Source organism: Eretmochelys imbricata, chromosome 3, assembly GCF_965152235.1.
Source record: "Eretmochelys imbricata isolate rEreImb1 chromosome 3, rEreImb1.hap1, whole genome shotgun sequence".
NCBI lineage: Eukaryota > Metazoa > Chordata > Testudines > Cheloniidae > Eretmochelys > Eretmochelys imbricata.
Window position 1 is genome coordinate 175171608 of NC_135574.1, and position 12099 is coordinate 175183706.

General features: G+C 43.0%; 1 protein-coding gene across 1 annotated transcript in view; it reads left to right on the top strand.

The window, feature by feature from the left end:
* EPAS1 (endothelial PAS domain protein 1) overlaps window positions 1-12099 on the top strand; it is a 148486-nt gene that overhangs the window by 88630 nt on the left and 47757 nt on the right. The window contains exon 3 of the mRNA XM_077813866.1: window positions 11222-11373. Within this exon, the coding sequence (XP_077669992.1) occupies window positions 11222-11373 (152 nt within the window). The remainder of the gene's footprint in view (window positions 1-11221; window positions 11374-12099) is intronic.

Sequence of the window (12099 nt, forward strand, 5' to 3'; positions counted from 1 at the left end):
CACGTGCTTAAGTGATCTGCTGAATTGAGGCCCCCTAGGGCTTGATCATGCACCTCTTCATGAGTGCTGCAAGGAAGTCATTCTGTGCATGTGTGTGTGACATAATACATATGGAAGAGTAATGCAATCATCTGATACTACAAGTAAAACATTTGCCTTTTACCGTTGGTGGTATTGAATATTTTGGAATACAAAATAGTCTTCCTTCTTTTGAATGGTGATGTTTTGCTAATGCAAATTTAATGATCTGAGAAAAAAAAATAGAAAAGAGAGGCTTCAGTTGGAGCTGGAGAGTCAAGAAGATTAGGTTTTCTGTGAACCCACATGGTGCAGTTTCTTTTGGGTTATTGCCAGGGCCCCTGCTGGCTAAACTATTTGCTTCGGGAAGAGTAGTCTTGACATTCTGTACACAGCATAATTGCACTTAGAAGGCAGATGGCCGCTTACATTAATTGTTTTAACTGGGCATTATGGTCAAAGTGAATATTATTCAGATCTATTGTTATGTTTTCTATCTGCCAGTTCCCGTGGAGTTGCACAAGAGAGGAATTAGGCCCTACATGTTTGTTTTATCTAAATTGTTATGCACAAATGAAATGACATTCACTCATTAGAGCTCAATCTTGTCCTGTGCTGGGAGTGGTTGCAAGTGGATGAACAATGACTCCACTCCCTCGCTTCCCAACACACCCACACAACATCAGGGCATGATGCCTAAATAAGCTCTCCAGGGAGTTCTAGAATTCAGCCTTAGTATGTTCCTACTGGGCACTTCAGGTATGTGGTCTGCTGGCTATGGGGTATGGTCAGTTCCAGTGTGTAGGGGCTGCAGTGTATGATCCACTGAAATTCCCCTATCCACATCTCTCAGTACATTCCCGTGCCTCACCCAGTGAAGTTGCAGAAAGCCTTATGTAGGCTTGTCTGGTCAATTGACTCATCAAATAATGTCAATTGGCCTGTCAGCTGACCCCCTATTATTTGACCACAGTCAAGTATTCCAGCAAGAATGTTCTGATGTAGGCAACAGACTACCTTTCTGAATGTATCATGGTGCCATCTGTTAGCAAGTCTACCTAAATATCTTGGTCACTTACATTACTACATGCTAATGCCACCTATTGGGGGAAAAGGTGAAGTAATTCAAAGTTTCAGAGTAACAGCCGTGTTAGTCTGTATTTGCAAAAAGAAAAGGAGTACTTGTGGCACCTTAGAGACTAACCAATTTATTTGAGCATAAGCTTTCGTGAGCTACAGCTCACTTCATCGGATGCACTCTGAAACCTTTTAGTATTTGAGCAGACTTCCAAAATCAGTGTTTTCAGGAGAAATGGGAAAAATCCCTGAGGATGAATCTGTCAGTATAGAGGTAGGGGACAAATGATAATTTTCATTTCCATGAATACATGTTTCTTCTGTACTAGAATAAACAAAGCATAGAAGTTAATGCTTTCTTGATATACTGTGAAACCTGTACAGGAGGCTTCTGCTAGCCAGCCACCTTTTGTCTTAAGAGACTGACCTAAACTCGCCGCAAACATATTGAGGGTGATTTTGTTTTAGACGAACAGCTCCTTTAAACAAATGATTGTTATCTGTCTCTTGACTAGTACACATTTGCTTCTGCCATTACATGGAGGTTCAGTAATTGCAGGTGCAAATCAGGTATCTGGAAATCAAGGCCCTAAATGTCCTTAGTATTAATAGGTATTACATACACTCATTGACTGGAGAATAGACCCTGTGTGTTGAAGTAGTAATATTAAACAGCAATAAAGAAACAAGATGTTCTTCTTTGAGTGCTTGTCCATGTATATTTTGCTGTTGCAGGGCATGCACCCAGAGCACTTGAGTTCAGATTTTTTTGGTCAGCTGTGTCCATTGGAAGCTGTGCCCGTGCTCTGAGGGTATGTCTGCACTGCACCTGGGAGTGTCTCCCAGCCAGGTAGACAGATGGCCGAACCAGTGCACTAAAAATAGTGTGGCTGTTGCAGCACGGGCAGCAATATTGGTTGAGTGCGTACAAGCCCGCCCAACAACCTGTGTCTGTAGTTGGGTGGCTAGGCCATGCTGCCACCCGTGCCACAGCATCCACACTGCTATGGTTAGCATGCTAGCTCGAGCAGAACTAGCATGTGTTGGTCTGCCCAGGCTGGGAGACACCTTCCCAGCTGCAATGTAGATACTCCCTGTGTATCCTCATATCTCCAACTGAGGGTATAAAGGGCAGAGTGACCCCACCTGCCCCTCAGTTCTGTCTCACCATGGCAGTACCCTCTTTGCTCACTGTGCAGCTTACCCATTGTTTTGTAAATAGATAGCTGTTCGTTAGTGATTATTGTTGGTTTAGCCTCTCCTTTTTTCTTCAATAATAAGGAATTTTGGTTTTTCCTCAGTGTTTGCCCCAATACAGGGAATCAGGGATCAATCATAATGACTGAAGACAAGTTTCCAGGCTTTAACGGTTGCCCTTCATTTCTGGCAGTAATGTCTCTCAGTAATGGGCATGCCAGATGCTTGTTGTATCTGGGTACGCAGCACATTACATAGTGATGTGCCATCTGTAAATCGGTTTCTCAGTGCATCGAAGGAGCTATGGCATCTCACCTGAAAAAGTTCCTGCTAGAGAGGTCAGTGAATCCCCCTTCAGGCCCTGGGGTGCCTTGGGCAAAAACCTTTGAGTGCTCATTCTCTAAAAGGGCTCCTGCTGGCTCCTCTACTTTCTGAGTTGAAACAGCTGTTCCTAAAGATCCTCCTTGCCTGGCTAAATCTCAGGGGACAAGGGGGAGGAAAAAGCAGAGTCCACAGAGGGACGAGACCTAGGTCTCCGTCATCAGGTCCTTCCTTAAAAGCCACAAATCCTCTCAGGGCTCAGCTGAAAGGGGAGCACAAGGCACAAAAATGTACTTCAGGCACCCATGATGTTAAGATACAGGTAGGATCTGATGAGAAACAGTCAAATGAAAAGAAGCCCCATTCAATTACATCATGTAATGGCAGACAGCTAAAAAGTGGCAAGTTTTTAAAGTGCTTATATACCAATGCTAGAAGTCTAAATAATAAGATGGATGAACTAGAGTGCCTCATATTAAATGAGGATATTGATATGATAGGTATCACAGAAACCTGGTGGAATGAGGATAATCAATGGGACACAGTAATACCAGGGTACAAAATATATTGGAAGGACAGAACAGGTTGTGCTGGTGGGGAAGTGACACTCCATGTGAAAGGAAGTATAAAATGAAATGAAGTAAAAATCTTAAATGAACCAAACTGTACCATAAAATCTCTAGAGATAGTAATTCCATGCTCTAATAATAAGAATATTGTGGTAGGGATATATTACCGACCACCTGACCAGGTTGGTGATCGTGACAGTGAAATGCTCAGGGAGATTAGAGAGGCTATTAAAATAAAAAACTCAATAATAATGGAGAATTTAAACTGTCCCCATATTGACTGGGTACATGTCATCTCAGGACGGGATGCAGAGATAGTTTCTTGACACCTTAAATGTCTGCTTCTTGGAGCAGCTAGTCCTGGAACCCACATAAGGAGAGGCAATTCTTGATTTAGTCCTAAGCGGAACACAGGATCTGGTTCAAGAGGTGAATATAGCTGGGCTGCTTGGTAATATGACCATAATATAATTGAATGTAAACACCCCAACACTATAGTATTGAATTTCAGAAAAGGAAACTACACGAAAATGAGGAGGCTAGTTAAACAGAAATTAAAAAGCACAGCACCAAAAGTGAAATCCCTGCAAGCTTCATGGAAACCTTTTAAAGACACCATAATAGAGGCTCAACTTAAATGTATACCCCAAATTAAAAAAAAGTAGTAAGAGAAACAAAAAAGTGCCACCGTGGCTAAACAACAAAGTAAAAGAAGCAGTGAGAGGCAAAAAGGCATCCTTTAAAAAGTGGAAGTTAAATCCTAGTGAGGAAACTAGAAAGGAGCATAAGCTCTGGCAAATGAAGTGTAAAAATATAATTAGACCAAAAAGAATTTAAAGAACAGTTAGACAAAGACTCAAAAAGTAAAAGGATTTTTTTTTAAGTACATCAGAAGCAGGAAGCCTGCTGAACAACCAGTGTAGCCACTGCACAATCGATATGCTAAAGGAGCACTTAAAGACGATAAGGTCATTGCAGAGAAACTAAATGAATTCTTTGCATTGGTCTTCACGGCTGAGGATGCGAGGGAGATTCCCAAACCTGAACCATTCTTTTTAGGCGACAGATCTGAGGAACTATCCCAGATTGAGGTGTCATTAGAAGAGGTTTGATAAACTAAAACTGTAATAAGTCATCAGGACCAGATGGCATTCACCCAAGAGTTCTGAAGGAACTCAAATGTGAAATTGCAAAACTACTAACTGTAGTCTGTAACCTATCATTTAAATCAGCTTCTGTACCAAATGACTGGAGGATAGCTAATGTGATGCCAATTTTTTAAAAGGGGTCCAGAGGTGATCCTGGCAATTACAGGCTGACTTCAGTACTGTGCAAACTGATTGAACCTATAGTAAAGAACAAAATTGTCAGACACGTAGATGAACATAATTTGTTGGGGAAGAGTCAATGTGGTTTTTGTAAAGGGAAATCATGCTTCACCAATCTACTAGAATTCTTTGAGGGGGTCAACAAGCCTGTGGAAAAGGGGGGTCCAGTGGATATAGTGTAATTAGATTTTCAGAAAGCCTTTCACAAGGTCCCTCACCAAAGGCTCTTACGCAAAGTAAGCTGTCATGGGATAAGAGGGAAGGTCCTCTCATGGATTGGTAACCGGTTAAAAGATAGAAAACAGAGGGTAGGAGTAAATGGTCATTTTTCAGAATAGAGAGAGGTAAATAGTGGTGTCCCCCAGGGGTCTGTTCTGGGACCAGTCCTATTCAACGTATTCATAAAGGATCTGTAAAAGGGGGTAAACAGTGAGGTGACAAAATTTACAGATGATCCAAAACTACCATACTCAAGATAGTTAAGTCCCAGGCAGACTGTGAAGAGCTACAAAAGGATCTCTCAAAACTGGGTGACTGGGCAACAAAATGGCAGATAAAATTCAATGGTGATAAATGCCGAGTACAATGTACATTGGAAAACATAATCCCAACTATACCTTTTAAAGGATGGGGTCTAAATTAGCTGTTACCTCTCATGAAAGAGATCTTGGAGTCATTGTGGATAGTTCTCTTAAAACATCTACTCAATGTGCAGCGGCAGTCAAAAAGCAAACAAAACATTGGCAATCATTAAGAAAGGGATAGATAATAAGACAGAAAATATCATATTGCTTCTATATAAATCCATGGTACGCCCACATCTTGAATGTTGCGTACTGATGTGGTCACCCCCTGTCAAAAAATATATTTTGGAATTGGAAAATGGTTCAGAAAAGGGCAACAAAAATTATTAGGGGTATAGAACGGCTTCTGTATGAGGGGAGATTAATAAGACTGGGACTTTTCAGCTTGGAAAAGAGATGACTAAGGCAGAATATGATTGAGGTCTATAAAATTATGACTGATGTGGAGAAAGTAAAGAAGGAAGTGCTATTTAATCATTCTCATAACACAAGAACTAGAGGTCACCAAATGAAATGAATAGGCAGTAGGTTTAAAACAAACAAAAGGAAGTATTTCTTCACACAACGCACAGTCAACCTGTGGAACTCTTTGCCAGAGGATATTGTGAAGGCCAAGACTATAAAAGAGTTTAAAAAAGAACTAGATAAATTCATGGAGGATAGGTCCATCAATGGCTATTAGCCAGGATGGACAGGGATGGTGTCCTTCTCTTCTGTTTGCAGGAAGCTGGGAATGAGCAATAGGGAACGGATCACTTGATGATTACCTGTTCTGTTCATTCCCTCTGGGGCAACTGGCAATTGGCCACTGTTGGAAGACAGGATACTGGGCTAGATCATCTTTGGTCTGACCCAGTATGGCCGTTCTTATGTCACTGAGTCCCCCAGTACTACCCACCCCAATACTGATGTCATCCTCTCAGCTGTCTGTGGAACCAACATATTCAGTACTGAAGCATTGTAAAGAACACCTACTCGTCTCTTCAGTACCAGATTCCCTGCTATTAGCAGTAGTGAAGGTGCCTCGCCTAGTACCAACCATTGCTCCTACACTGGTACTGAGCATAGGCACCGACTCCGTGGGTGTTCCAGTGCTGGAACACCCATGAAAAAAAAATGAGTGAGCACTTAGCTCCCACTGGCAGCCAGCTCCCCTGCAGTGTCTCTCACCCGCCAGTGGCCCCGCCGATCAGCTCCTCCCCATCCTACCCAGTGCCTCCCGCCCGCTGCAGTCAGCTGTTCCGCGGTGTGCAGGAGGCGCTGGGGGTAGGAGCAGGAATGGAGCATGCTTGGGGGAGGGGCGGAACTGGGGCAGGAAGAAGCTGGGGCAGGGGCAGGAAGAGGTGGGATGGAGGTGGGCCCTGAAGCTGAGTGGGGGTTGAGACCCCTGGGAAAGGAGGAAGCCAGCTCCTGTGGTACTGAGTACTTAAGCAGTATTGATCAGAGTTCAGTCTGAGGCGTCTCCCAGCACATCTGCTGGTACAGTTTCTCCTCTCCAGGATGACTATTCGTTCTCCTCCTCAGACTCTAAGGGCAGTAGAAAGGTTTCACTCACTTGTTCTCTGAGGTCTGGGCATTAAGGCCAGTTTACACCTGAGAGGGAGTCAAAGACTTAGTTTAATTATCTTAGCCTATAGAATCTCAAAGAGTTATAGTATTCCCTGGTGTGTTATAGTATTCCCCTTGGCCACCTGCCTCTTATGCTTCCCAACACTCTTGGCCTTATTAGGTTCCATGGGGAATGAGTCATGCTAGAAAGACAGAGTCTACATCTCAGTCCAGAGCTAGGTCACCTTATCCATCTCACAAGGGGACTCTACAACCAGCATAGTCTGATCCATGGTCTGCTGAACAGAATAGTCATGGCTCTGGTGAGGAGTCTCAGACGGAAGACCATCCTGTCCGAGCATTCATCTCATCCACATCCCCTGAGGAGACTGTGGTACCTATGTCATCTGCCTTGACTTAGATGACTATAAGACAGTCAACAAAAAGCAATATCAAAAGATAGAAAAATTCTACATCACAGCTCCAAATGAGAATCTCCAATTACCAGGCCCTGTTGGTAAATCACAATTATATGAATTGAGATTTCATATCTAAATTTGCAGACAAGCTTCTGTCACACTGTCTGGAATGGCTCATGGTTGTGAGTGCCTAGCTCAGGGCAGACTGTCAGAAAACAGGGCAGACACCGGAAACTAGAGGTGTGTTCTATAATTATATTTCACCAAGCCAGTGACAAATAGGAACTCCTGGATCACTATACCAGTCTTACCATGGAGTCACAGACAGTTCCCATAGACTCTCCAATCTATCTTGCCACCCAGACAAAGTGAACTTTGTGATAAAATGATTACTTACACCAAAAATCACATCACATTTAGGTTGTTTCCAGTCCCAAGAGACCAGTCACTTACCTCTGATCAACTGGTACTCTAGATCTTATACCAAAGATAACACTAGTAGCCAATTCTATAGTAAACTAACTAAAAGTTTATTAGCTAAGAAAAGGAATAGAGAGTTATTGAGAGGTTAAAGCAGGGAAAATATTTGCACAGGTGAGTCAGAGTTTGTAATTTCAAATGGTGGCAGTGATGTAATAAACTGCCAGTTTCCCAAAAGTCTTTTCAGGAAGCCCATATTGTCTCTGCGGAGCTCTGCTTTGCATCTGGTACCCTTCCCTGTAAGAGTCCAAATTGTCCATAGATGCAGGATCCTTCCTTGAATCCATACTTATAGCTGCTTCTCACAGAAATCAAATGGATAGTGTCACTTTACATGTGAACTTTTCCTTTGATTACGGAGAGTAAGGAATGCATTTTGAGTCTTTGACCTCCAAACGTCACAAACAATGACCACTTGGCTTTGAAATAAGCACTTTTCTGTTAAAATTCTTCATTTGCATTCCACAAGGCTTCTTTCTTGCTTGGTGGCTCATATGATAGGTTATTTAGTTACGGGGTATACACAATGTAAATGTTTGCTACTATATTATAACAGGATACAAATAAGTGAAAACAATGCAAGTAACATCCCACTAGTTTTCATGAAGTTTAAACACCAAGTACATTCTTATACATTTAACCATCACTTTGTTCTATACTAATACACAAGTGAATTAGCCTAGGGCTCTGGCATGAGTTGGCACCTGATCTGCCAAGTGTCATACCTTCCCTAAGGTACTAGGGAGGAATTTAAGTATTTGCTGGACAAAGGTCAACTGGTGGTGTGTACAGCCCTCCAGACAGCTATTCATCTACAAATACAGCTCCCAGATCTATGGCTACCTCAGTTGCCAGAAGGAGATCCTCTTGGCTCTAGTCATCAGGGATCCCTAAAGAGGTACAAATTACAACTGAGGATGTTTGTTTGAGGGATGTGAAACTTTCACTGTGAAAACGATGAAGACTTTACACTTTCTGAAGGACTCATGTACCACACTATGGTCCTTAGGAATCTATACTCCTGCATCAAAGTGGAAGCACGTTAGGCCTCAACCACAGGAGAGGTACCCAATAAAGACAACTTGAAACTCCAAGAAAGTGCCAAAAATTCCACAAAAGGACGTCATCTGCATCCTCCTCATCAAGGCAGCAGATCTAAGTCCTTGGTCAAGAGCAGTATACATATTCTTCTGGATATTCCTGTTATATCCCCTCTTCTTGAGAATCTTTTATTTCATTTTCATATGATCTGGATCATCATGGAGCCCTGGAACCTGAAAATCATAGAAATGGGTTATTCCATCTAATTCCAGACCACCGTCAGCCCCAATCCTTATACATCTTCTCCATCCCTTTTCAGGCTCCCTCTCATGACAGCAGGCTGCATCAGGATGTGCAGTCATTTCTAAATCCCAAAGCAGTGGAAGAAGTGCCTCAAGAGCACAGAGCATAGGGGTTTTACTCTCATTGCTTTCTGATTCCCAAAAAGAAAGAGTGCTGGTGCCTTATTCTGGACCTGAGGCAGTTGAACACCTTTATTCACACTCTCAAGGTCAGGAAGGTGGCTCTGAACTTGATACTTCTAACCCTAAATCCACTTGACTGGTACACGGCATATGACCGCCAGGATGCTTATTTCAATATAGCAATTTGCCCTGCATACAGAAGGTATGAGAGTTCAAGTGCACAATTTGTACTACCAATATAGTTTGCTACCATTTAATCTATTGACAGAATCAAGGGTATTCACAAAAATGGCGAGAAGTCGTGGCAGCTTATCTCAGAATAAGTATAGATTTATCTTGTACAGAACATCTGCTAGTCTGTTTAGCCTCTTTATCCAAAAAAAGTCGCATCAACAGCCAGCTGACCCCCTTCAGTGGTCTCTGTTCTCTCTTAGGCCTGAACAGGTGAAAAGTCAATACTAATTTCCATTCAAGGGATAATCATGGTGTACCTCCAGCATGGCTGAGGCAGTTTTGGTTCTTGAACCTAAAAAAAATCTCTCCATCCAATCTACCGTACAGTTGCCTCTCCAGCTTGAGTTAATATCTCAAATGGCTTATCTTCCACAAGAGAGATTGCAAGACCTGTCCCATCTACCTACAAGTTCATCCCAAGATATTGGTGAGGACTTGTCTCAGACTTTTAGGACACAATAGCCTCCTCTACCTATGTAATGCAGCATGACAGACTTCATCTTCATTGCATGCAAGGGTGGTTGAAGTCTCTGTATCAGCCAAGTGGTTATCACCTGGATATGTCAGTGCATGTTCCCCCAGGACAATATAGAGATATTCTACATTTTCATGCCCTCTGGTGCCTTGGTTCCTAAAAGACCTTATGAGGGTTTATCTCCCAGTCAGAGAATGCCCCACTCCTTGGGATCTAAATATTGTACTGACAGAGTTAATGGGTCCACTCTTTTCACCATGATCACATTTTCATCAAAACAGCCTGCCTGGGAGCAGTAATATCCTCCATAAGGCTAGGAGAGATGCAAGCACTAGTGCAAGGGTCCCCATGTGCAAAAACCAGATGTCCTTGAGACCTCACCCAAAGTTTTTTGCCAAGGTAGTCTCTGATTTCTATCTAAACAAAGTTTTATATGCCCATCTATGTTCTTCCCCAAGCCACATTCCAACAAAGGTAAGGCTAAGTCTCATGCCCTAGAAGTTCTTAGGTACTTTCTTTCTACAAAGCCAGAACTAAGCCATTTAGGGTATCCCCAAGTTTGTTGATACCTTATGGGGACAGAGTGAAAGGTCAGGCCATTTCAACAAAGAGACTTTCTAACTGGATTTCTATTCATATCAGACTGTGCTATGAGTTAGGAAATATAGACCCACCAGTGAGAGTGACAGCTCACTCTACAAGAGTGCAAGCAGCTTCTATTGCTGCTTTGAGAAATAGTCCAATACTAGAGAGCTGTACTTAGGGTCTAGTGCACATAGTTGCCCAGTTTTACTCCTTAGTGGAAGTGTCAAAATCTGATGTTAATTTTGGTAGGGCCACGCTTTGTTCATTATTTAGGTAGGCTCCTAGTGCCCATTTCTTATGAAATAGGTTATTGCTTGTGAGTCCCAAGAGTGTAATATATATAGGCAAGGACTCGAAGAAGAAGAAGAAATAGTTACTTACCTTACAGTAACTGTGGTTCTTCAAGATACGTTGCCCATATCTATTCCGTGAGCCGCCCTCTTTCCCTGCTACCACAGAGAGTCTGACAACACCTGGTTTCCATATTGGTGAAGGAACTGAGGAGCAGTTGGGGTTGCCCCACCCTTTATGTCATCGATTAGAGGCACAAGGACATTCACGTTACAGATGTAGCCCCCAAAAGACACTGCTAGCCAAAATAATCTGAACGTGAATGCACTGGGTGCATGTGTACCAGCAGTGGAATATATATTATGGACAACACTTCCTGAAGAACTACAGGAAGGTAAGTGTTTCTTCACCTTTACAAAAGATGTCTTCTCTCTTCCTAATGATGGACATGTCCCTTTCAGACCCAATGCAGATGGCCCACCCAGTTGTTCTCCTCCCACAGAGGGTTTTTCTATAACCAGCATACTGGCATCAGAAAAGCATGTGGGTATTTGGTGTGATTAGAAAGTAAGTAGAAAAATGATGGTGCTGAAAACTGATTTTTTTTGGCCACTTTCCTTTTATTTCAGTATGTACTGACAATGAGAGTGACCTAGAGACAGGCCAGCAGATAGACAACTTGTACCTGAAAGCTTTGGAGGGATTTATTGCTGTGGTGACGCAGGATGGAGACATGATCTTTTTGTCAGAGAACATCAACAAATACATGGGCCTCACACAGGTAACCTGTTCCCTACTGCTTTCAAAGAGCTGTCGCTGTAACATAATTCCTAGAAACCTTGACATAGTTTCTCTGTCTCCACTGTGCTTCTGACTAACTCAAATTCTGCGTAGTAAAGCTGCGATCTCATTCAGTGAAAGATACAGTGAGCAAATATAGCTCCTGTGTGACACTGCAGCACTCTGAATCAGCATCTTGAGCTGTCAGCCTCTCAGTTTAAAACTGGGGTGCGTGGGTGCAGGATATCCTCAGGGAAGGGTTCTCCGCTCTGGAACACCATTTTCCATTTGGCCTGCTAGGCCCTGGATTTGGAGGCTACAAGACTGGCCTCTGTTCACAAATTTTGTTGATAGGGGAGTGGTTTGTTTGGGGTTCAGAGGTTTTTTTTTAATGTCATAGAGTTTAAGGCCAGAAGGGACCACCAGATCATCTAGTGTGACCTCCTGTGTGTCACAGGCCACCAACAGCACCCAGCACCCACGCACAAAACCCAACCGCTGAAATTACACCAAAATATTGTAGCCCGCAGGAGACTAAACTGTTATGTGCCACAGGGAAAGAAGAGGCGGGACCAAAGGGCCCCAGTGCCTGAGGCACTGCCTATGCTAAGATTCACCTGTGGCGTGGGAGGCCATTGACTGCCATAAGTGCAGGGGGTGGAGTGGCTGTGCAGAGGTTGCTCAGCACCACATGTACCCCAAGATAGGGGAGTGGCCCTACAAAGAC